Below are 24,497 nucleotides of genomic sequence, written 5' to 3' on the forward strand. Positions count from 1 at the left end.
AGCTTAGCTAGCTAGCTAATAAGAGACTGTGCACAGTGATCAAATTAACTCGTTCGATTCTGGCTGATGTGGCATCCCACGTAGGCACATATACACTCTATACAGTAAACAAGACGCCAGGGAGATCGAGATTCGACAGAGGTAGAGCCGTGCACACATTAACAAATTACCCGAGAGAAAAACATCCGATCTCCATCTCCCGGGCAGGAATAGCTTGATTTGGCGTGCAAGGCAACAACAATGGAAAGAATCTTGAGCTAGCTTTTACGTGCCGTACTGTATATGTGGCGTGTAAAGGACGGACGTGGCAAGGATATGTGCGTGGTCGGCACGCGCCGCCGGTCCGCGGCCACGCGCTCCACACGCACACGCACCTTTCTCCCTCCCGACAGCGACCATGCATATATACTGGCTGGCTAAGCTACCCGACAAATCATGCAAACAAAATACTCCTAGTTATATATATAGTACTGTATATTTTTTGTTGCAAAATTAAACAGACTTGATAATGCTCTACTATTAGCCACAAGGAATCAGAACAGACTTGATCGATCGATAATGTTCTACTGCTGCAGCCTGCTACCTCCGTTCCATAATTGTCAAAAATTTACATGTATCTAGATACTTTTTAGAAATAGATACATCCATTTTTGAGCAAATTTGAGACAAAAATTATGAAACGGAAGGAGTAGTTTCTTTTTGTTGCAAAAATATCTCCGTCCAAATTAAACTTGATTCATACCCGATTGATGGACACGTACGAGTCCATCGTCATCCAAATTATTCGTAGATGACTGGTCTCTATGCTTTCAATGCTGTTGCCAGATCTTCCACACAGATCACGGATGCCATCTCGGACGAAATCCGACTGTGGCGTTCTGCTGGCTTTAAAGGTGCTCTAGGGTTAGAATGATGGTTGCCTCTTTTTTCCACCGTGTTCGGTCTCCCGAGAGATGGCCAACTTCCTAATTGTTTTCTAGTTTTTACTTGTCTCATTCTGTAACCCCTTCTCTGTAAATTCCAACTCTTATTAATGGAAAACGGCGCCGTCGTATTCGTCAAAAAGAAAAGGTAGCCGTCGACTCTTTGCCGTGACTAGCTATCGTCGCATTTTGCAAACCATATTGTAACCTCTTCTTTTGAGAAATTAATGATACTCAGGTGGGGATTCATTAATCTCTCAAAATTCTTTTTGTTGGTTTGGTTAATTTGTTTTTGTTGGACACAATCTTATCGGTTAATTTGGTTTAGTCAAACATCGATGGACACAGTCTTATGCCTGTCGTCCACCCAACATCGGTATATGCATTTGGAAATTCGACTGTAAAGAATAATGCCCTACGATGCTAGCATCCAAAGTCCAAACTAATGGCAGGAATGATGCGAGAATATTTTCTGTTCACACCGTAAGATATATGTCTCCCATCTTCTGACTTGAGTGCTTAAGCTGATCCGTGTGTTAATTGATTGTTATTATTTGTAAATCTCCATATATATGCCCCTATATATACTCTGATCAGGAGCATATTCTGATCTAGAGGATATATATTTTCAACCATCAGTTTAATCAGTTGGATTATTATTGACCCGGTAATTCACTATATCAATGTATGGATCGAATGTATGCGAGATATATGGAGGGCCTACGCTTACAACAGCCCTTTGCACCTTATGAGTTCATGGTGTCGCCATTATATTCATTGAGAACAGATCCACCTACATACACAGCAGCCTTTTTAGGGTAGTTGGTGCATGTGATGCCACACCATGTATCTTCACCAGTACGTGTACTACTACATGATAGTACTAGCAGTACACAACAGAGACATGCACTGCTTTATTTTTCTAGAAAGAAAAAAAATCAATATTCCCTCCGTCCAACAAAAGATATCTTAAGTTTGTCAAAATTTGGATATATGTAGACATGACTTAATATATAGATTCAAATTTAGTCAAAATTGAAGCATACTTTGTTGGACGGAGGGAGTACTAGAAAAATGACTTTTCAAAGAAAAAGTCATTTACATTAATAATTAACCATTGCTACTTAATAGAATGTGATATGATATGGATTAACATAATGCACATTACTAGGAAACCGGGCAAGTGCATGCCATATGAGGGGTGAGTATACTACTTAGTTAACACATGATCGAGAACAATGTGTCGTCATAAGAGTACTTGTGCAAGCATGCATGGGAGAAGATCTATATAAAGCATGCACAGTGTCTCTACACTAGCACGAATTAAAAGAGTGTGATCATCAACCTATATATGCAACGGCAACTGTTTAAGTACACTGTGCAAGACCTAATTAACTTTTCACTTGCTGTAGCTGTAAAGCTCAGTTGAATTATATACAAGGCCTTAATTGTGATTGCATGCACGAACAGCTGAATGCCACCTTGAAGGACTGCAATGCAGCGTGTGGTCTACATCTATAGTGAGGGCTTGGACTTTACCAAAGGTGTGTGGTAGACCTAATTCAACAGTGCTGTTAATGTTTTCCCTCTTTTGACCAACATCTCGGATTGCCAAATTGGATCGGATCTAATGACAAGACTCCTATGCGAGTAATTTTACTCTGAATGTGTACTAATTTGATCACTAACACACATCTGAAGAGTTTTGAACTCAATCAGTTAGGCTCCTTAGTTCAAAAATACCATATAGACGCACAAGTCAAGGAAACTGCACCAGTTTGTGTCATCACTAAATATTACATTCAGTTCTGAAAATTAATCCGTGCTGTCAATCCCAAAACCAACGAGGAAATTATGCGGACACTCTGAATCCTGAACCTGCCACGTCATCATGGTCGGAGTATCCAAATTTCAGGAAATGCCACAGATGAGTATATATCAGTTAATAGTACCAAATAGATTGGGTGACAGCAACAAGTCGAAATGTTTCAGTCTAAGGCTAATGATATATAGTAATTAATACAGAGCCAGTGAAGGCAACATGCAACTACTCGCTACGAGCCTATGAGTCACTGATTAAGTAAAACAATTTCATACCACAGTATAGGGACCATATAATCGACCAAATGATGAACCATTTTATTTTGGCAGTGTTGGTCTGAACCACCAAAGGTTCAGACAACAAATTGAGGCGAAAACGCGACATCTCGGGGGCGAAAATTCGGGTGCCCCTGGAGCTTTCTGATCATTCTAGCCCCTATTGATCACCGGTTGCTTTCTCTGTCGATCTGGCCTTGCTGCTTCGTTTCCTATCTTCTCATCACCTCTCCTTTAGCTTGCCACTGTAAGAGAGTAACAGCCATCAGATATGCAAGTGGCTCCTAGCAGAGCTAGCTGGTTAGCTAGCTTGGCTTCTTGACCTTTGGGAATCATTGGAAGGCACCCAAAAAAGACAGGTTCTAAAGGTGCACCAAAGAGGACCATATGGACTAGTTGACTTTGCACACAAAGAACCTGCCAAACAAAATCACTCTCATTTTTTCAGACATCTCGCAGCCGTTCGCTCGCACTCTCCCCTGACTGAAAACGTCCTGAATGGAGCTTTTTTATGAAAGGATCGAAACAGGGGCAAATATTCTGTGCTGATCGGTGCCGCTGCTGCGACTTTCGGTGATGAATGGGGAGCATTGATAGCTAAATCTCAGACGAAGGCCGTTAACCTCCGGTGAACAAGATAAGGGCAACATGGAGCCCTGGATGAGGCTATGGCAGCTACTGTTCGTTTTCAGCTGTTTCCTGATAGAAATCTCCAATCACCAAGTTGCAAGGAGGATCGTGGAAGGAAACGTACCGGAATGGCATGGGTGTTGCTTATATGGACAGAACAGATGGAGAGGCTTGTGGCCTGCACAAGTCTCGCAAGACTACGACGCAGAGATGCGTCTGACGTTGTGTTGAATTCAGACCACCATTTGGCTTTCTCCTGCAAAAAATTGGTGTGGTAGTCTAAAAATGTGTGCTTGCATTGATTCCTTGAGAACGACCTACATTACAATGCTATAAAAAAAATCTCGCCACCGCAAATTTAGCGCGTGCCCTGCACGCGCATAGGTCTATGTCGTGAATGCGATGTGTGTGTGGCGTGCCTCTTCCATGTAATCTTTTGAAAAAGATACGGCCTACAATGCAACAGCGCAACTATACTGATGAATTTTCCTCTTCAGATGCCAGAATGAAGTGGTAAATCACTATATAGAACGTAATACGAAGAATTGTGGTTCAGTGCAGAACAATAGAAGGACGGAATACCAAGCTTCAGTGCTGACAATTTCTTTGGTCAGCACCCATGTCTTACCTTTTCCCTTCTCTGATCTAAGCACGTGCTCCTACCTAGACATCGTCTGAACCAACATGGCAGTATTGTCAAAGTGGATAGAGTTAGCTATAAAATCCCTTTTTTCTTATAGCTAACCATGTCATGTGTCCAATTGAGTAAGTCTATGATGTTATCCAAGCAAAACCTTGATGTATCACATTTACAAAAGCAACACAAGAAGTCTTAATGCCAGGCATCATTCAAACAAGCTCACATGGTACAACAGTCAGTCAGTCACGCTATCTGTTGGAGTGTTGATAACTATTTATAGATAATAGGGACCATATAATTGACCTTCTCTTTGCTTTGTTTTGTTATCTAATATTACCACACACCCAGTATCATAACATATCTTTGTTTTGCTGTAGAGGATTATTGTCAAGTAAGAAAATGTTCAGTGCTTCCAAGTTTCTTTGAGCCCTACCAATAACATACAACGGGCTGTTCAAGTCAATTAGAGGTGATAGATTCACATTCACTTTAAGCTTTTACTGTTCAAAGAAGTCAAAGGAATAAAATAACTCCAAATGGTAATCTCATTTTGCCATTTTTATTTTTACAATGTCCTTTAAGGAAATTTCTGGGTCTTTTTCTGTGGTATTTAGAGAGAACTTTGCAAGGGGCCAATAGGAGCAATTTAATCTGAATGGAATCTGTAAAAGAAATACCCAGAATCTATCCAAAAGCAAACAAGAGGTAAGGTAAGGCTGATACTACACGCAACATCAGATAATGTTCACTAAAGCAATTTCTTTTATTTCTGTTGCATTTTTATGTGGTTATGCTTAATTTGAGATACCTATCGTACACAATCTTACGACTGTCAATTGTTACAGTGAAAATGATTTAGCGCCACATCTATTCATGTAAAAATACAAAGCACATGTGCAGAATGAGTTTGGTAACAGACACCATAATGATCTTAACTAAAATACCATCTGTCAAAAGAAAGGGTTCAGATTTTACCCTCGATATGCTTCATCATACTTGGCTATTTACAGTGTTGGTGTCTTCAGGCCTTACATTTGTGCATTAGCAGAGCTTGATGATATAACATTTTGCATATAATATCGTGACATTCAAGAAAGGAACTTCACAGAAGGTATCCTCTTGAGAAGCAGACAACTGATACAGATATATCAACGGTGTCTATCAGCCTGGACAAGTATGGGTACTGACTCAGTTTCTTCTTACAAGTACCAAGAATGATATGGAAAACTAAGAGCAGTGGATGAAGCGGTACTCTTCCATGTGCACATGGAAACCCATCAATATCATTTTGCACCATTTCTGAACTTCTGTAGGCAAAGTGATCAAAGGCTAATACTATTAGCTTGCTCTGCAAAAGAACATGCCATCAAATTTATGACTTAACCATAAACATCTGAATAGCAAAATTTAGCAGGGAATCAATCTGTATGCGAGCAAGTATTTTATTGGGTTTTGCAAGCTCTGATAATGGAGGCATAGCTCTGCATTTGAGGAACATGATCCGATCTCGGCAGAGGGATAGGTGGTAGCTGGGATTTGGTGTGACATCCACAATTTCTTGGATTTTCATTTGGAGGGAGACGATATCCCGGCACTGCAGGGCAGATAGACACATCATGGACAAGCTGGGACAGCAGTTTTCTACAAATACGTGGATATCAACACAAACTTCCTAATTCCTTCAGAAATGAGGTTGACAGTGGACAGTAAAACCAAACCTTAGCTAATACTTAAACGAGCAGTTCCATTTTGATTCAACTCTGAACCGGCACTCCCTTAATAAAAGTTATATGAAGAATGAAAAGGCAAAAGCAGCAGTATTTTTCCTTGCCTAAACGAACTACAGAAATTTGTTCACCAAGTGTGTTCCTCCAATTGGCTAGCAGCCTAACACTACAAAGCATATGAAAATACAGCCCTTTCCCCAACTGAAGAAAGAGATTTGGAGAACTTGAGTAAGCTGAACAGTGTTAGAACAGACAGTGCTTGGAATTGGATTACGAAAGCTTGGATTGCTTGCCCGATCCAGGAGACCCAACAGCGGGTAGCGCGACCGATCCGGTGCACCCGCGAGGCGTGCCTTCGAGCGCCACCAGATCGCCGTCGTCTTGGTCGAACCCGAGCGCCGGACGGAGTCCAGAGGACAGGATGAGCGCCTGCCGGTCGTTGTTCAGCACGGTGCGCCGCACAGAGGCTTCCGAGAGGGACAAACAGGGAAGGGCCGAAGGCGATGGCTGACCTTCGATGGAGACGGCGGCGCCGGCGCTGAATAACCGGTCCAGGTTTTCTTCGTTTTGAGGGGAAAAAAAAAACCTGTGAGGAGGCCCAGTTCAGGTGGGTCGCAGCCCACGAGGATATCCAGGTGGGCCCAAGCCCGGATACAAAGCGCGCTGCTGGACTGCGGCTCGGCATCGTCTTCTGCCCACGCCCCCGACCAAATCGCATTTCCATGGATCAATGGATACTCTCGAATCTCGATCGGAGGATGCCGGATAAACTAAGGCTGCTAGGAGGAGTACTGTGGGTTTGGTGGACCGCCTCGACATCCAAGATCGCTTGCAGATCAGATTGGTATAGGCTGGCCGGCGTCTTTGCTTGTCTGCCTAATAAACCATCCAGTTAACATCACGACAGATGAAAATCTCTTTTGCATTACATTTGCTTGCACCGGCCGGCCTAGACAGCTAGTGGAGCAATTAATTAGTGTAACATATGCAAGTGCGCGGCGCTGACTGGCACTGTTGTTTGCATGGGTCAATTAGGAAAGCAATTGTGGGCGGGCATAAAGCGCATTCCTGTCTATCGATCTCGGTCTCGATGCCATTAGCAGCAAAGATCTTATGTTTCCTAGGCAAAACATATAAGATCTTTCACTAGGTGCGATACGCAAGGATAACAGTATAGTCAACTGATCTCCTGGGAGACTACTCAAGATCTCCGGTGCGAGCATGGTGGATCCTCGCCGCAGCCCTTTCCATGAAGAAGAAGACGAAGATGGCAGCGACGTCAAGCCTGGTTCCACAGCCCTGCGTGGCTAACTGATCGCCGCCTGCCAGCTGTAATAGAAGTAGCTCCTCTTGCTCGTGACTATTGCAACAAACTTGTATTTTGCTACATGTCCGCTCTAGCCTTCTTGGTCTCAGTGAAAAGTTGGGACCGGGGAATAGTTAACTTTTCCCCGCCAAAAAAACCAGTAGAGTCAACTGTCCAACTTGTTGTCCAGTTATTTATAGCCAGTGCAATAACTAGTATAGTCAACTAATGGTAGCTGTGCTTCCGCCTGGACGTTCGAGCCCAGCTCGGCGAGCTGGACCGAGCCCATGACGAGCCGAGCCAGCTCGGCCCGAGCTCATATTTTTCTCGAGCGAGTCGAGCCCACGAAAATGGCCCGCGAAATCTTCGGGCCGAGCCGAGCCAGCTCGGTCCAGCTCGGCGAGCTCGCGAGTTTGGGCCACCTCCTGGACCGCGATCGATTCCGGCCCAGCCCAAGCCTCCAAAATCCAGCGTCCTAGGTCCGAATCCACTCGTTGTTCGCTCGTTCCTTCGTCCCGAGCGAGCCGCCGCCGCCCTCCCCAATTCGTTCCCCTCCCTCCCCACCCCGAGCGAGCCGCCGCCCGCCGCCGCCGCCGCCTGCAAGTCGCGGAGCCATGCCCATGCACCCCCGACCGGCGACCACAAGCTAGAACCCCAATTTCCCTCCCTCCCCAGCCCCCAGTTCCCCACCCAGAGCGAGCCGCCGCCAGCCCGCCACCGCCATGGAGAAGGACCAGCCGGCGAAGGAGAAGGAGCGTCTCATCTCTTCGTTGATGCGGATGAAGCCCGCACCGTTGAAGGGGAAGAAGCCGACCGTGGGGAAGAAGGCGCCGCCGGGAAAGCTTGGGGACGGCAAGGTTCGCTCGAAGTCAAACCCAACGATTGTGCTCGTCGACGCTCCTGCAGCAGCAGCACCCGCTCTGGCAACGTGACGTAGGGGTCAGGGTCTTCCTCCTCCTCCTCGCCGTGGTCGCCAGGATCTCACTGACCAGGCTGTGGCATCTGGTTCTGCCGTGGCATCTGGTTCAAGAATCTCCAGGGCCGGCACCCGCGGTGTTGCTGCTTCAGGGACGACCGTGGAAGAAGAGGAGAGGTGAGATTGAGAACCAACCACTCAATGGCAGCTTGTATGATTGTGTGCTTGTATGAAATGGAGAATTGCACATGTTTGTATGAATTGTGAACAGCAAGTATCTCATTTGTTAAAATCAGTATGTTTCATGGATAGGACAGCAAGCTAGTATCATATTTCTTTTTATCCATACAACATTGTTGTCATTTGTCAAAATCAGCATGTTTCATGGCAGCTTGTATACTTTAGTATGTAAAAATTGTATATAAGACAGCAAGTATCTCATTTTTGCAGTATCCATACACCATTGTTGTCATTTGTAAAAATCAGTATGTTTCATGGACAGGACAGCAAGCTAGTATCATATATCTTTTTATCCATACAACATTGTTTTTATTTGTCAAAATCAGTATGTTTCATGGCAGCTTGTATATCTCATTTCTGCAGTATCCATACACCATTGTTGTCATTTGTCAAAATTAGTATGTTTCACTTTCATGGACAGGACAGCAAGTATCATATTTCTTTTTATGCATACAACATTGTTGTCATTTGTCAAAATTAATATGTTTCCATGGACAGCAAACAAAATGTACTCATTTATGTATACACTTTCTTATATAGGTGCCCGAGGATAGCATGGATGAACAGAATAAGGAATATGAGCCGGCAGAAGAGAATATCAGTATGGATGAGGATGAAGATTTATCTGACGATGTCATGTCTGACGATGATCCATTATTTGGGTTTTCCCGTGGTACTGATGAGGTAGATCAAGAAACTGTGGCTGTGGATTCAGATGAAGGGCATGTAAGTGGAGAAAAAAGCAAGAAGGGTGTGAAAGTTGGAGGGGTCAAAATAAAATCCAAACATAGAGAGAATGCTCCGTGTTGGAGGGTATTTAAGAAGCAACCACTTGAGGAGGGAGGCAGTTTAGAGGGGGATTTGAAGGCTATTTGCAAGTATTGTGACAAGGAGTATAAGTACACTCAAGGCTCAAGTACTTCTAGCATGAATAGGCATATGAAAAACTACCAGAAATTGAAGAGTCATGCAGCAAGGTTTCAAATTCAAACACGCCTTGGGTACAAGCCAGCGAAAGCTAGTAGTGCCTCAGATGAGTCAGTTCTTTTGGCACCTGGGTATGATCATGCCACCATGAAGGAGCTTATTGCTAAGATGATCGATGTCCATGAGTACTCGTTCAGAATGGTGGAACACGAGTGGTTCAACGCAATCATGAGGTACTTGAATCCACTTTATCAGTTCATTGGCAGGAAGGCAATAAGAGCTGAGTGTTTGAGGGTTTACAAGAAAGAAAAGGAGATTCTGAAAAGTTCTTTGAAGAATGTGAAGTACATTGGTCTCACTACAGACATGTGGACGAGCAATCATACCATATCTTACATGTGTGTTGTGGCACACTACATAGATAAGAACTGGAAGATGCAGACCCGGGTGCTTGCTTTTGTGGAGTTAGACACCCCACACACTGGACATGTCATTGCTGATGCTTTGTGGAGCTGTGTGATTGAATGGAAGATAGAAGATAAGGTGGTATCTATCACACTAGACAATGCTTCAAACAATGATGTTGCTGTAAGAGATTTGAAGGCGAAGTTTGCTTTTCGGAGGGGGGTGAACTTTGAGGCCAACTACTTCCATGTTCGCTGTTGTGCTCACATCGTTAACTTGGTTGTAAAGGATGGGGCAGCATGTTTGGAGGACTTGATCTCAAATCTGAGAGAGACGGTCAAGTACTTCAAAAAATCCCCAGCAAGGCTACACAAGTTTGTTGAGATTTGCAGAGACTTGAGGATTGATGTTGGAGAGCACTTGCACCTTGATGTTTGCACAAGGTGGGGTTCTACCTATAGGATGATCAAGACAGGAGTTCCATACAAGCAAGCCTTAGCTACTTATGCCATTTCCGATGCCAGCTACAAGTGGGAGCCTTCACGCAATGAATGGGCCATGTTTGAGCAGATCGAGCCATTGCTGTTTGCCTTTGCTAGAGTTACCACTGCCTTTTCAGGTCAATATTACCCCACGGCTAACATTTTCTACCCCCATGTTGTGAGCATGAAGATAGCATTGATCAAGGTGAAGGAGAGTACGGATGAGACATTTGGTGCAATGGGGATAGCTATGATGGAAAAGTTTGACAACTATTGGGAAGAACCGAACAATCTAATGGTGATTGCACCTTTCTTGACCCAAGGTACAAGATGATTTATGTGCAGTGGTGCCTAAAACAGATCTACGGGGCTGAGAGGGCTAAAGTTGAGATTGAGCTCGTGGAGCAAGAGTTGGAGAGTTTGTATGAAAAATATGATGCGGAAAAGAAGCAAGCTGAACAAAGGCCTAGTTCATCATCACATAAGTCATCGAGCATGGCAAGTAGCTCCATGCCAGCTTCAGATGCAGAGTTCCTTAGTTTCTTGCATTCTACCTCAAATAGGCCATCCAAAAGTGAATTTAGAAACTACATTGATGATCCACATGTGGAAATGAGTGCTTCCTTCGACCTTCTTGAGTGGTGGAAGGTGAATGCCCTTAGATATCCTGTGTTGGCAAAGATGGCAAGAAGGTTCTTAACCGTTCCCGCTAGCTCGGTCTCCTCGGAGTCTACCTTTAGCACCGGTGGAAGGATGCTTGATGACTTCTGTAGCTCTCTAAAACCGGTCATGGTTGAGGCCTTGGTGTGTTGAGCTAGTTATATCAAAGGGTCTCACAAAGACTTGAATGCCATGGTATGGTTTCATATAATTTGTCATTTTCATTACAAGATTTACATCTACAAAATCTTATTGATAAATTGCACAAAATGCAGGAGGCAGAGGAAGATGAGGAGGAGGATGTGGAGAAGATCAAACTTCCCAAAAGCACAATGGCAAGCAACTACTAGCAGGTAAAACAAGAAAATTAAGTTTTCATGTGTTAATTGCATTTAGTTGATTCCTTTACTTACAATATTTCACAAATGTTTTATAGACCTTGCATTTGGTTGGAGTAAGATGCTTGGAGTTGGAGGTCAAAATGTATGGAGAAAGATTGGAAGTTGAAGACCTTTTGTTTGTGTTTTCGTTATGTGGTTGAACTCGTAGTCATGAGGATGAACTTGTCGTTATGTGGTTGAACTCGTCGTCATGAGGATGAACTTGTCGTTATGTGGTTGAACTCGTCGTAATGTGTGGACTGCCTGTGTAATGTACTAATGTGGAGTTGTGGACTGCCTGTGTAATGTGTGGCTGACTGTGTGTGCCTGTGTTGTGCAGCCTGTGCTGCTGTCCTACTGCTTGTTGCTATCCATTTTATATGCCTGTGTACTGCTTGTTGTGCTGCTGCTTGGGCGCTTGGCTACTTGCTGTTTGACTGTTTAGCTGCTGCTGGTTGCTGCTGAATGTGCTGATCGCTGCTGCTGATCGTTACGTGCTGCTGCTTGTTGCTGATCGTTGCTGCTGGCTGCTGCTGCTTGTTTTTGTTGCCTGTAACTGAGCTGATGGCTGCTGCAGTGCTGCTGCTGTTTTTACTGAATTGCTTTGCTACCGGACCGAGCCGGATCGAGCTGCCGGACCGAGCCGAGCCAGCAAAAGTGGCTCGTCTGGTTTTTGGGCCGAGCCAGGCTCGGCTCGCAGGCGGTGAGCTCTTGCGAGCTCGGGCCGGGCCTGGCCGAGCTGGCTCGGCGTCCAGGCGGAGCTGTGCTACTAGGAGTAGCTTTTCTCCAAATAATTGTACAAATAGTATAGTCAACTATACTATTTGTTTCGGAAAACTAAGAGTAACTAGGATTTGAAAATCGAAATGTACAATTATTTGGAGAAAAGCTGTAAATGCTATATGTATGCACAACTAAAGAAAGTACGTACTAGCAAGCATGCTTCTTCGCTCGTGTACGTGGGGTCTTAATTAGCCATCTGCATCAGTCTACAGATAGATAGTCTCGTCGAATCGGGCAGAACTGCATTAGCTCATCCAGGAGACGACCCGCCAATAAGCTTCGGTCGGTCTACCCTCCTCAGTATATATATGTACATATGCATGCGTCTCTGAGAGGCCAGCTCCAGAGCATCACTAGCTCCGGGCCGTGCCAAAGCTAATTAAGCTAATTAAGCCACAGAAGTGATGGGGAGGCGCGTGTGTCTGGCCGTGACGGTGATGATGGCTCTAGGACTAGGACTCGCACTGGCGGCCGCCGATGAACGTCGCCTGAAGAAGGAGAAAGAGATTGACCGTGGCGGTGGCGTTGTTGGGATTGAGTCTGGTGGAGGAGGCTGCCATGGCCGTGGGCTTAGAGGTAGGAAACATAAAGGTCGCACTCGCAGCAGATCAGCAGTTAATGGACGTGCTAGCGGTGATGACGAATCGCGGGGTGGCCACACCACATGGAAAGGTGAAACCCCAGGTGATGGAGGCGGTCCCGGTGGCACGGATAACCCTGGAGGAGAAGGACATCATGCAGCAAGCTATGACACACACGGCCATCTTTATCCCGGTGGTAAAGATGGAACTCCAGCGCCTTCGCCGCCAACATCGGAAACGCCGCTCGCTCCATTGCCTCCGCCCACCACACCTAGCTCGTAATCGTAAACGATGCAAACGTTGAGGGTTTGGATCAATGGCGTGGTGCAAGTAAGACGTACATTTTTTTTTTCAAAAGATAGGTTGAAACCCCCGGCCTCTGCATCAAAATGATGCACACTGCAGCCATAAGATCGACGTACATGACCAGTGCATGCGTCGTCTCTGTATCCCTCAATTTTAATTCTAACAGGCATGGAATTGGTTGGTTGGATCGTCCGTTTAACCTCTCTGTCCCTCATCCAGATGTTTAATTAATTGCATGAATAATTCATCCGATTCTCTGACATGTATGATATGCATATGTTATAGTATGTGCGTGAGTCTAAGCACAATTGTGCTCGTCTAGTTTTTTTTTAGAAACACAGTACAAACGCAAGCACTCACACACACGCACGTACACCCACCCCTATGAACGCACGTACACGCACCCTACCCCTATGTGTGCTCGTCTAGTTTTTGGAGTCGTGTCAGTTCAGAGTCTGTTAATAAGATGTCGAAAATATAAGATGATCCCCTGGTCATGTCTGTCAAGTCAGGAATTGATTCCTATCTCATCAGGGTAGTCCAGTTTTAGTTTATGTACCGAACCTTCGGGTAGTGTAGTGTTGGAACATTTTTGTCTTACGTTGGGTGTCTTGTTGAGATCACTGAGCTCCTATATAAATAAAGAGAAAGTTGCATAAAACCACAACTTTTAGAGCGAAGGATGGAGTTTTTGTTGCATGGCACTCGCTTCTACAGCCACCGGAGGGGCCGGCGTCACCGAAGCAGTAGGTCGCACCCCGTCATCCCCAGCAGCCGGCGGCACCTCGTGCCCCGTCGTCCACAGCATCAACCCCGCCATGGGATCGATGAGAGAACAAGAGGGCACGCGGGTTTCGGGAGATCTCACCATCTCTCCGTTAGTCGCCAGCAGCCATGTCTAGCGGAGAGGAAGAAGAAGGTGCACGGGGAGATGAGATACGATGCTATGCGAGGGGAAGAGGAAAGGCTCGAGGAGCACGTTTTGGGAAGGCACAACTATTCGCGCGAGGAGCAGTTATTACGGTGGCCCAAGACAATCCATGGGATTGGGCTACAAAGGAAAAATCGCCTTAGATTAGGGAATTGCGTTTTCGGGGAGATCAGACTAAGATACCCAGACGGAGGGAGTAGTAGGCTATAAGATTGTAATATTTTATCAACACATGACATACACTGCATTCTCATATGGTTCCTAGGAGCATGCGTTGCAGCTGGCTATTAGCTAATAGCCCACTTATTTTCTCTCTCCTATTCTTTCCCCTCCAACCAAGCAAAAATAACATATTTAAATTCTTATAGCCTGGTTTGCATCACCTTATTATTCTTGCTCTTAGTATTGCACCTCCCGGAGTGTGGATTCGATCCACACGACCACACCTCTAGTATCGCACCTCCTGGAGCATCGATTCGATCCACACGACCACACCTCTGGTATTGCACCTCCCGGAGCATGGATTCGATCCACACGACCACACCTCCTAGTATTGCATCTCTACTCTTGAACAATGTAGCTATTATTGTCAATGAATAAAGAGGTGTTTTATCGGTAGAAAAAAAAACACCGCTTACTGACGAAGATGTAACTTCGACAATGTCCATATTGATGCAGTTGTATCAAGGAAAGATTTCGAGTGTGTGTTGGTGAACTCGTCGGTTAACAAGGAAATGGGGGACACGATTTACCCAGGTTCAGGACCCTCTATGAGGTAATACCCCTACGTCCTGCTTGTCGGATCTGTATTGATGAGTCGATTACAATAGGGTGCCGCAGAGTCTAGATGCACCGAGTCGTTGAGTGCGTCTAGGCGACTTGTATCTAAGTTGGGGGGGCGGGGGGGGGGGTGTTCTCTTGGCTCCCCCTCTTGGTCCTTTGTATATGCAGAAACTCAGGTCTCAGGTAGAGTCCAAGTCGGTTACAATGAGGAGATATACTCTAATTAACTTTCCTTGTCTTGAGTCGCAAGATTTGGCATGTAAACTCCTGGAGTCGATGTTTGGCCTGAGAATGGTTCAGGAACTGATCCATACCTAAACCAAACCATGCAACTTCTCTCCCCGCACCCAAACTCAAACTGACCTACTGATTATCTTCTGAGACCCGAACTGATCTAGACTGCGTGTGAAATCAACCGAACTCAATCTAAAGGTGCAATTTAGAACCATTCTAAAACCATGGTTCAACCTGTTTCCAACCCAAATGGTGAATTCAGATTGCTTTTGACTCTTTGTTCAATCAGATCCCCAAAGAGGCAGAGAGAGGCCATACGATCCCTGATTCGGCTTGATTCTCCGCCAGGCCTGCACGCGGGCGCGCGACGGCCAACGCAGGTGGCCCTGGCGTGCACCCGCTCCACTGCCGCACGCTCGAGCTCTGCTTCTCCGTCGTCTGTCGCGCTCGAGCTCCCTGCCTCGGCGGCAGCGGGCGGAACGGCCACGCCTCCGGTGTCGAGCGCGCCTAGGCGCAGCTGCGGCGGGGCTGTCCCGAGGCGGTGCAGCAGCCGCTCCTCGCCGTGAAGGTCGAGCTCAAGCAGATCGTGCTCTCCATCCTCGACGTGACCCCTGCATCAGCCAACAACATGATCGGTTATTAACCCATGGGCTTCTTTGGTTTTGAAGTAAACTGTTCCAACCCGAACTGAACTAGCCCAACCTGTTTCTGGCGTGAACCTAACCCAAACCGAACCGTTTCGACAATTAACCCATTTTAACCTGAACCAAACAAGCCCGAAAGTAAAACCCAGTTATACAAAACCAGTTATACCTGAACCATTGCCAGGCCTAGTTGAAGTAGGCTTCCTTGTGGGGCCCAGCTGGGATGTACCGGGTATGCTCGAGTCGAGTACGTGGTTAGTCATAACCACGTCACTTACTCTACTACGAAGTACGATGGGTACGCTGCTTTGAGTGATCAAAACTGTTCGGTCTTCACAATCGAGGGAGGAACTGTCTACATAACTAGATGAAACCCCGCGCGTTGCTGCGGAAATATTAGAACATCTACAAAGTAAAGGATGCCAAGCTTATGAAGTTCAATGTATGAGTAGGACAATCTGAAGCAACGTCAATAAAATCGATCATACCACAGCTCAATCCATCTAGATCTCACGTGAGTTTCTAAAACCTTAATATTCTATATAAACACTTAATAACTTTCCTTTTTGTGTTATCACTTATTGATAACGGCTTAATTAGGCCATCCCGTCGATTCACAGAAGGACACATTCGAAAAGAAAAAAAGATTCACTAAAGGGCACTTCCAGCGCCAAAACTTGCAACGATGAAGTTAACTTACCAACATATACAAATCTTCACATGCTTACCCTCAGTCTGTGGGACCCACCGATCATTACTTTTGACCCCAAAGGCTACCAGCAACCTCCCGATACCACCGCAGGCAAGGCAAGATTTCAAATCGGTTTTCTTCTTCCCCAAATCCCCTGCGATTTCCTTCCTGTACCAAATACTCATGATTTCCTCTCTTTGTACCATGGCAACCCTTCCCGATTTGAATCCACCAAATCCGCTGCCGCCTACTCCACTTGAATCCCCCATCCGCGAGATGCTCGCGGCGGTCGTCGCGTGGCTCGCCTTCTTTACTTGCGCGGACCTGCCGTCTTTAGGGCGGCTTGGCGCGGCCGCTGAAACCGTGTCAAGGGAGAACTGAGTACTGGTGGAAACTTAGTCTCCGAGGGGAAATGAAAGAAAAAGAAGGATGAACAGAGGAACCTATAAGAATCGTCGCGACGCTTCATTTTAACTAATGCTAATTAATAGACGGGGAAGGGGAAGTGCACTGGGCAGGAACGCACGAGTCATGCAGACGCTTGAGATGTCGATTGAACCAACGAAAGAACCTGTGGTGGGCTGGGAACATGGCCCAGGCGCGCTGTGGCTAGAACGTGACGCGACGGGTGCACGGTTCGCCCGCAGGACGACACGGGAACGCAACGCGGGACGAAGCGGTGATAGAAAGGGTGACGTGGCTGCTGACGTGGATAGACTGTATGTGCAGCTTGCTAAATTAAATGCATTTTGTGGGATTCAACTTTATAGAGTTTATAGATAAGTACTTTATATACTTTAATTCCTGGCGCGCGCTTGAAGATACAAAACTAAAATAAATCCCGTATATCTATACGGCAAATAGAAAGGGGGGAGATTCAAAGTAAATACATGGGCAGCACTCTCGCAGAGAGGGAGAGAGCGCGCATGCATGAATACAAACATAGGCGTGGTTGCTCCTCTGCCTAATTAACCACCACACATGCACTAAAAATCTTCAAGTAATCTTCCGGTGAGCGGTTAGGGTTTCACAAAATGCTAATAGTCTTACGGAACCACAATTATTCGGACAATCTTTAATTATCGGAGAAAACAAAATCAGTGGGATTATGCCGCTTGATGTTATTTCTGACAAGTCAGGCTCACCTACGCGGCTCGTTTTCGTCACCACGTCACCTTGGCTCCAACCCGACCCAACCCGTCGCCATCGCACTTTGCAAGTCAAGCCTAGTCGTCGTAAGTGGTGGAGTAACAGGCAATTGCAGCGGTAGCTGTTGGTTAATTCGTCCCTATCCATAAAGCTACTTGCTCTGTTTCTTAATATCTGTACATTTCTGATTGTCCTAAATCAAACTTTTTCAACTTTGACCGACGATTTTGTAGAAAAAATACCAACATATGTAAAATCAAAGAAATGCAAAAAATATATTTTATAATAGTCCTAATGGTACTAGTTTTGTTTTGTATATATTTACCCTAAATCAAACTTCTTAAATATTGATCAAGTTTATAGGAAAATGTATTTATATGTTTAATATCAAATAAGTATAGGAAGTGTCTATTTATCAGTCATCTAAGACATAGTTATTTTGAGTCGACAATCGTAGCCATCCAATGATGATTTTCTTATCCATGGGACATACATTAATAATTTTACACAAATCTCAATTATTGAATCAAAAGGTTGCTATCATTGACTAAGAAAATAGTTATTTCTCAGTCGCCTAAAAAATAGCAAAACCGATAAGTATAATATGCAAACATACATCATGCATATGACAGATTTAATAAACTAATATAGAGTCATACTAGATGTTAGTAAATTTTTCTACAAAGCTAGAAGTTTTTCTGAAAAGAATTCCCCGGCTTAAATTTGCAGTCAGCTGAGATAGACCTAGCTAGCTTTAGGATCAGGTCTGTAATAATGCTCTGTGCTACGTACGTACGTACTCACGCTGACGATTTTGTTGAATTGGTCTTTTATGGAAATGGAACAGGCCAGGCAGCCCGTGATCTGTTCTGTATTGCGCCGGCCTAGAGATAGCTTAACATATGCAAGGGCACAGCGCTGACGCTGTTTGCTTGCATGGTCAATCAGCGAAGCAATTCAGTGGGCGGGCATAAATGCAAGCGCGTGATAGCGGGCTTAATTATATAGTACGCGGCCACTCACGCGCTTAATTATATAATACTGCGGGTAATTATCTTTCACTAGGTGATGATAAGGTGCACAGCGATCTCAGTCGGGGTGGTCTGCATCGCCTGCGCGCTTTTATATAGTCCCATGCATGAATTAATGGATCCGGCATTAACACACCACTAGCTAAGTCGTCATCAAATAAGTGTACTTTTATGTTTTGTCCTAATTAAGTCAAAAAATTATTAGAGTTTGACTGATTTTATCAAAAAATTAGCAACACTTATGACACTAAATTAGTATCGTTATATCCGTTTTGAAATGTAGTTTCGCAATGTACCGATTTGATGTTACCTTTTTGAACAAAGTTGGTCAAATTAATATAGATTATTTTTTGACTTATAACAAAATTAAGAGTACAATTATTTGTGACGAATTGAGTGTGTACAGCGCGGTCAGCTATCCTCGCTGCTCGGTCAATATATGTAGTAAAGCTAGCTAGCTAGTAGCCTATAATTAAGCGCTCTCGGTCTAGCTCCAGTCTCCAGATCAGCTCCAGATCGATCGATTACGTACTCATACTCTGTTAGCTGCTCGATCACCTGCAATCGTACGTTGCCGTCTCCTTGCGAGATATGGAGATGGGGAGGCTGCAGATGGTACTGGCTGTGCTGCTAGGACTTGCAGTGGCCGCCGCTGAGGGTCGTCGCTTGGAGAAGGAGATGAGTAGTCTTGAGATGATTGCGGGTGTTGGCAGCCCTGGGGATCAACGTGCCATGTTAGGTACTCCTCGAAGATCTCTTGGAAAAGCGACTCCAAGTCCAAGTAGATCATCGACCGTTTACCAAGATAGTTGGAAAAGTGACCCTCGTGTTGGAGGAGGTGGTTCCGGTCTGAGCGAACATTACACTGGAAGAGGTGGCAGAGCGACCGTTATCCCGGAAGGACCTCTCCCCAGCCACCATTAATTAATATATGAAGATGGCGATGGAGCTCCAGCGCCTCTGCTGCCTGCTTCTGCCGACCAGGTACGTACGTATAGCTATATATAGGTCGTCGCTCTGCAAATATATGTGGTTGAGGCGGTGAAGGCAACGAAGTACTGCATCAAGGCTACAGATGTGGGTTGGCATGAACTAGCTAATTCATGCCCGATTTCTACTTTTCTTAATTCACGTATACTCTGCGTACGTCGTCTCTGATCTGTACGTGTTATCTCATGTAGTTATGCTGCTCAGCTACATGTATGTATATACACGGCACCTGATCGAATCTGGATGATGAATATATAAATATAGTACTGTACTCAATACAGCATGTACGTGTACGTGTCGTCGTTGTTATTCCTTATATATTTCTAGCGCGTGCGTGCATGGTATCTCAGTCTATCAGACTCCGACAAATAATTAGAGCTCTTTTAGCGTACCCGGATTTTAATATAGACCGTTTATTTATCCTGATCTAGTGGGTAGTATTATCGGGTACTCCATAATTAATTACATGGAGTGCCGAGTCGAAAACCACCGAAGTACCTTGATTTAGAGGAAAAAATCGTAATAATGTTTGGACCTTTGGCCTTTTCCCCGTCTAGCGAGCGTTCAGCCATCGAAGTGAAAGCCGCCGCGGAGCAGGGTGATGCTCGCCGACGGGAGCGTAGCTCCCGGCGATCTGGACGTGCTTAGCACCGTCGCCACCATGCGTTGCAGCACTGCAATGAGTTCCTCACGGGAGCCCGCCGCATTGGATTCTTAATTCCGACTCTGGAGCAGAGGAGCTGTACGCCGGGGTTCTTACAGCACCGTTGAGCCGCAGCCGGTACGTCGGCGAGGACTTGGCCCCTGCTTGGTGACATCGCTGCAAGCAGCCGAAGGGCGGAGCAGAAAGACCGATGAGTTAATCGAGCTAATCAACCAAGCTGCCCAATCATGGTCTCATGGAGAAGGTTTGATTCTTCTTTCTAGCTCTAACTCCACGTACGTCTCGTCCATCTAAAAGAGCTCCACTCCGGCGAGCCGCTGGATCGAGTTTTGATTGATTAGGAACTGCGCCTCGGATTAATTAGGCGCCGCCGCAACTGCCGGCCTAAATCGACGTTTTCCTTTTTTTCACTAAATAAGACCAGGATAATAACATGTAAAAGAACAATTAATATATTATTTGACAAATGTCTAATTTGCCTTTTGGTTAAAGGTGTGGACAGTTAGATCTGATTGGTACTTCGGTATTTGTTTTTGGAGTACCGGGTTACGGTAAAAAGCCTCAATAATTAACACACGTTTCATTTCTTCGACCTCCGATCCTGGCCGACCGGTACCGGCCTTCTCCAGAATGACCACTGTACCAGAGATATACATATGGATGGCATGCTCTCGCTGGCATCGTCTTAATATATAATGACATTAACTAATCAGCCAGCAATGACAAATTAAGTTCCAGTGCTTTTTAGTATGTGCTACAAGATACGTACATAAAATCAATTCATACAAGACTTTCGTAAAAGGTAGTTGTCAAAGATAAATTGAACTCTAAATGATTTAATTGGACGTTCACAATCACTCTTTTTTTAGCAGCCATCTGAGCCAATTAGCTCGCATCATCACAAACAAACAAACAGGTGCCATATTTAACCAAGGAGTAAAATGCATCAAAAGTCCTAATTCTTTCGTGAAGGTTCCAAGTTAGTCATAATATTTTGAAATTGCACGTTTGAGTCCCAATTGTTTTTTAAGTGGTTCAGGTCCTATGCTGATTCCATGTTGACGTGGCTATTTGGACCCACGTGTTGGCAAGGTGGATTATTTTTTTGCAAAAAGTACCCTGCCTCCATCCTTGCTCTTCTCCATGCCCCCTTTCTTCCTACTCTGTTTTCCTCCTCTCTTCTCCATGAAAGGTTCGGCAGAGATCGGCACTGCCGGCGGGTTCCCCTTGCTGTCCTCGACCTTATCCCCAGCGCCCCCTCCCCCTTCTTCTTATCCCTAAGGAGAGCTGCCGCCCCCTCTCCCTCATCTCCCTGCTCTGCCTCCCTCTCTTCTCCCCCCACCGAAATCTCTCTACCGCCTCCATCTCGCGCTCCGGCGACATACACCGTCAAAATCAGCAAATTTTGTTACAGCCTACAGTCACGAACAATGAAACAAGGGGCAAAAACAGGATGGATTCGATGGGATTGCTTTAATAGCAGTACGTCGTGGGTAATTGATCTGACAGGCTTGAATCGTTGGTACATACTGAAATTGCTTTACTAGTAGTATCTAGCAGCTGCAGCAGCAATGGTCGTGATGGGGATGTGAAGAGGATGGATCATGGAACTTAAGTGGCTACTGGTGGTGGGGTTGCTGGCTGGAGGCGGTTGACGAGCGCGAGCGCGTCGATGTTGGTGCGCCTGCGCGACGGCGGCCGGCGCCGGAGGCGGAGAGGGAGTCGAGGCAGGTGTGGGCGTCAGTGAGCGCGGCGCTGGCCCAGGTCCGGGCGTTGCTGAGCCGCCACGCGAACGGCAGACACAAGCCTTGTCCGGCGATGTCCATCGAAGCAACAGTTCTCTGGTGCGCAGATTTTTCTGGCCGAAGGAATACCCTGAACCATGGTTTTGGGATTCAGTTATCCCGGTGAGGTCCAAGATAGTTGTGCACCGGTCAAAAAAAAATCCTAGCCATTTTGAATTCAATCAAATTTTGTTCGAATTCAAATTTTCTTTCCTCATTTCGGAGCCCTCTGTTTTTTGGCCAACCGGATCCCAAAAAAATGCGCTCAACCCGCCAACGTTCTTAGACCGGCAAACAGTCTCCCACTTAACTTTACATTTTCCAACCGAAAACCCCGGAAGCGACACTCCACGCACCCTAGAGGAAAGCGTGTCTCGTCTAGCTTGACGACCTCTTTATTGACCCCGGCCAGTGGGATCATGAGTGTGTGCGCGTATATTCATGAGTGTGTGTATATATCATGCAATGTACGACAGTGCTGTTGGTTGGGTGTGCCATTAATCCTATCACTATCGATCAACGACCCACACCGCGTCGTCGCCGGCCAGGACTCAGTAGTCTAGCTTTCGATCAGAGCATGAGCATCACTACTTAAGTGCAACGCTCTAGTGTTAATCAGTGCAACTTAATTAAGTGGAGCTAGCTAGCTTAGTGGCCGGGAATTAATCCTTGTAGCCAGCCTCTCATACATTATCTATAAATCTAGCTTTGCGTGCGATCATGTCCGTCAGCTCAGCCCAGCTCCAGCAGAGCATCAATCACTGGGCCTAGCTAGTTAATTAGCTGCTCAAGCTCAACTACTAGTACAACTACATCTTTGCCAAGCTAATTAAGCGCGCGATCGATGGGGAGACGCGTGTGGCAGCTGGCGTCGCTGCTTGCCATGGTGGTGGCCCTGCTCGGTCCGGCCGCCGAGGCGCGTCGCTTGGAGAAGGGCGGCCATGGCCATGGCGGTGGGAGCAGTGGGTTTGGCAACCGCCATGGACGCACAGGAGGAGGAGGACTTGGCATAATGCTTCCTCCACCTAAAAGTAATGGAGTTGATTATACCAAGAGTGAGGTTCCAGATGGAGGAGGTGGCCCCGGAGGTGGTGGTTTCAATGGAGGAGCGGGTGGTTCCGGTGGAGGAGGAGGAGGTGCTGCATACTACCACCGCCATAAAGGTGATCAGGTTGAGTACAGCGGCAGCGGTAAATCGAAACCGCCGCCTGCTTCGGCGCCTCCGCCCGCCACCTAGTAGGCCAGCCAACGTTAAGTGCTTCGCTCGATGGATCGGCCTCTATCCCTCGTCCATGTATATTTTTCTGATTCTTTTCAATATGAGTATGTGGCTCTTCTCGGTCGTCGTAGCTATAATAGTTACGACGATGATCGATCTTCTTGTCCATTTGTACTTGTATGAATCTCAATTATCCGACCAGATGCTTCTTAGTGTTGATCGACTTAGACCTGAGAAATAGTACTGACACATCTTGCTGATGTGTTGTCACCTCTGTCTCATGTGGTCTCGATGAGCCGGGCATCTCAAAGCGTGACGAGGCGAGACGTCATGCGTTGAGGCACGGTACGAGACAGTGTGGCGAGGCGTAACACATATCATTAGGACTTTGAAAGTCAGGGTACTTTTGCGTTGTTTTGGGGAGAGCTAGACCCCCTCCCACAATATATAGTACCACAAAATATTTTGTGAAAGTCTATGCATGGCAGTCGAGCCCATGTAGCAAGTAATCAAGTAATGGTGTTCGCCATACCTAAATCAAGACAACAGAACACGTACATATATATATACCCAACTCCCTAAGATGATGATCTCGCATCATCGCTGCTAGCATTAATACACATCGCTCCAAGCAAGCTAGGACACGACTCACACACATATGCCCCCCCCCCCCCGATCCGTCTCCATCCTTTCTCCTCTTGGGACGTACAAACTTTGATACGACCGGGTACACAACCCTGTTGTCTCGCATTGCAGGCCAACCTACAGGCTAACAATAAGTACCATTTTCCAAGAGAGACCTTTTGAATCCGAACGAATATCGACTACTAGTTTGGTCCTTTCCCCAGGCTGCACGCTGATGAGTCCAAAATAACTTTGCCCAAACTGCACGCTTGGATTGAAAGGGTTCCCCCCTAGAAAGCATTGGTCAACATGCTACTGATTAGTTCATGCTGGGTGCTTGGAAGTAGCTAGCCCTTGCCAAGCTAATCAACGAAGAGGCGCGTGTGGCTAGCCTTGGTGGTTGTAACATGCACTATAGTGTGGGACTGAGCTAGTTAGGCACACGTCACTTCGAGCTATCATTCATTGGTCAACATGGTACAGTTGTACTCGTCCAACACGGTAACAAATTTACATCAATCTTCAAAGTCTGCTTAATTATTAACCCATGGATCTAATTAACTAACGAGCGGCCGGGCGTATACGTGGGGCCGTGGGGGCGCAGGCAGAAAATCAGGCGCATGTTGCTCCCACACACGATATGATGTGCATTATTATTCCTTACATCCATCCATCTCATATATGCATATAAACATGTATTCCCTTCGGTCCATAATACTAAGTGTTTAAGGTTTAGTACAAGATGGTATA

The 24,497-nt window shown here is 45.8% G+C and overlaps 1 protein-coding gene and 1 long non-coding RNA gene across 4 annotated transcripts; one reads left to right on the top strand and one right to left on the bottom strand.

Annotated features, from left to right (window-relative positions):
* Positions 1-2,832: 2,832 nt before the first annotated feature.
* On the bottom strand, positions 2,833-6,849 carry LOC104583400. 3 transcript variants are annotated; one of them, XR_001407063.2, is made up of 3 exons: positions 5,266-6,847; positions 3,775-3,906; positions 2,833-3,265 (listed from the first exon to the last, which is right to left on the bottom strand). It is a non-coding gene; the product is annotated as an uncharacterized LOC104583400 (long non-coding RNA). The 3 variants fall into 3 exon arrangements; XR_001407068.2 differs by lacking the exon at positions 2,833-3,265 and adding an exon at positions 3,272-3,437 and having other exon boundaries at positions 5,266-6,849; XR_002963640.1 differs by lacking the exon at positions 3,775-3,906 and having other exon boundaries at positions 5,266-6,848.
* A 1,060-nt stretch (positions 6,850-7,909) lies between these two features.
* On the top strand, positions 7,910-11,724 carry LOC100846071 (zinc finger BED domain-containing protein RICESLEEPER 2-like). Its single transcript, XM_024457726.1, has 4 exons — positions 7,910-8,416; positions 9,020-11,148; positions 11,229-11,306; positions 11,390-11,724. Exon 2 carries the CDS (start codon positions 9,035-9,037, stop codon positions 10,625-10,627), a length of 1,593 nt encoding a protein of 530 aa, XP_024313494.1. The 5' UTR covers positions 7,910-8,416; positions 9,020-9,034; the 3' UTR covers positions 10,628-11,148; positions 11,229-11,306; positions 11,390-11,724.
* The last annotated feature ends 12,773 nt before the right edge of the window (positions 11,725-24,497 follow it).

Source organism: Brachypodium distachyon, chromosome 1 (assembly GCF_000005505.3).
Source record: "Brachypodium distachyon strain Bd21 chromosome 1, Brachypodium_distachyon_v3.0, whole genome shotgun sequence".
Lineage (NCBI taxonomy): Eukaryota > Viridiplantae > Streptophyta > Magnoliopsida > Poales > Poaceae > Brachypodium > Brachypodium distachyon.

Bases quoted from the DNA above. Each gene is read 5' to 3' on its own strand.
- LOC100846071 (XM_024457726.1), top strand. From the start codon at position 9,035: ATGGATGAACAGAATAAGGAATATGAGCCGGCAGAAGAGAATATCAGT.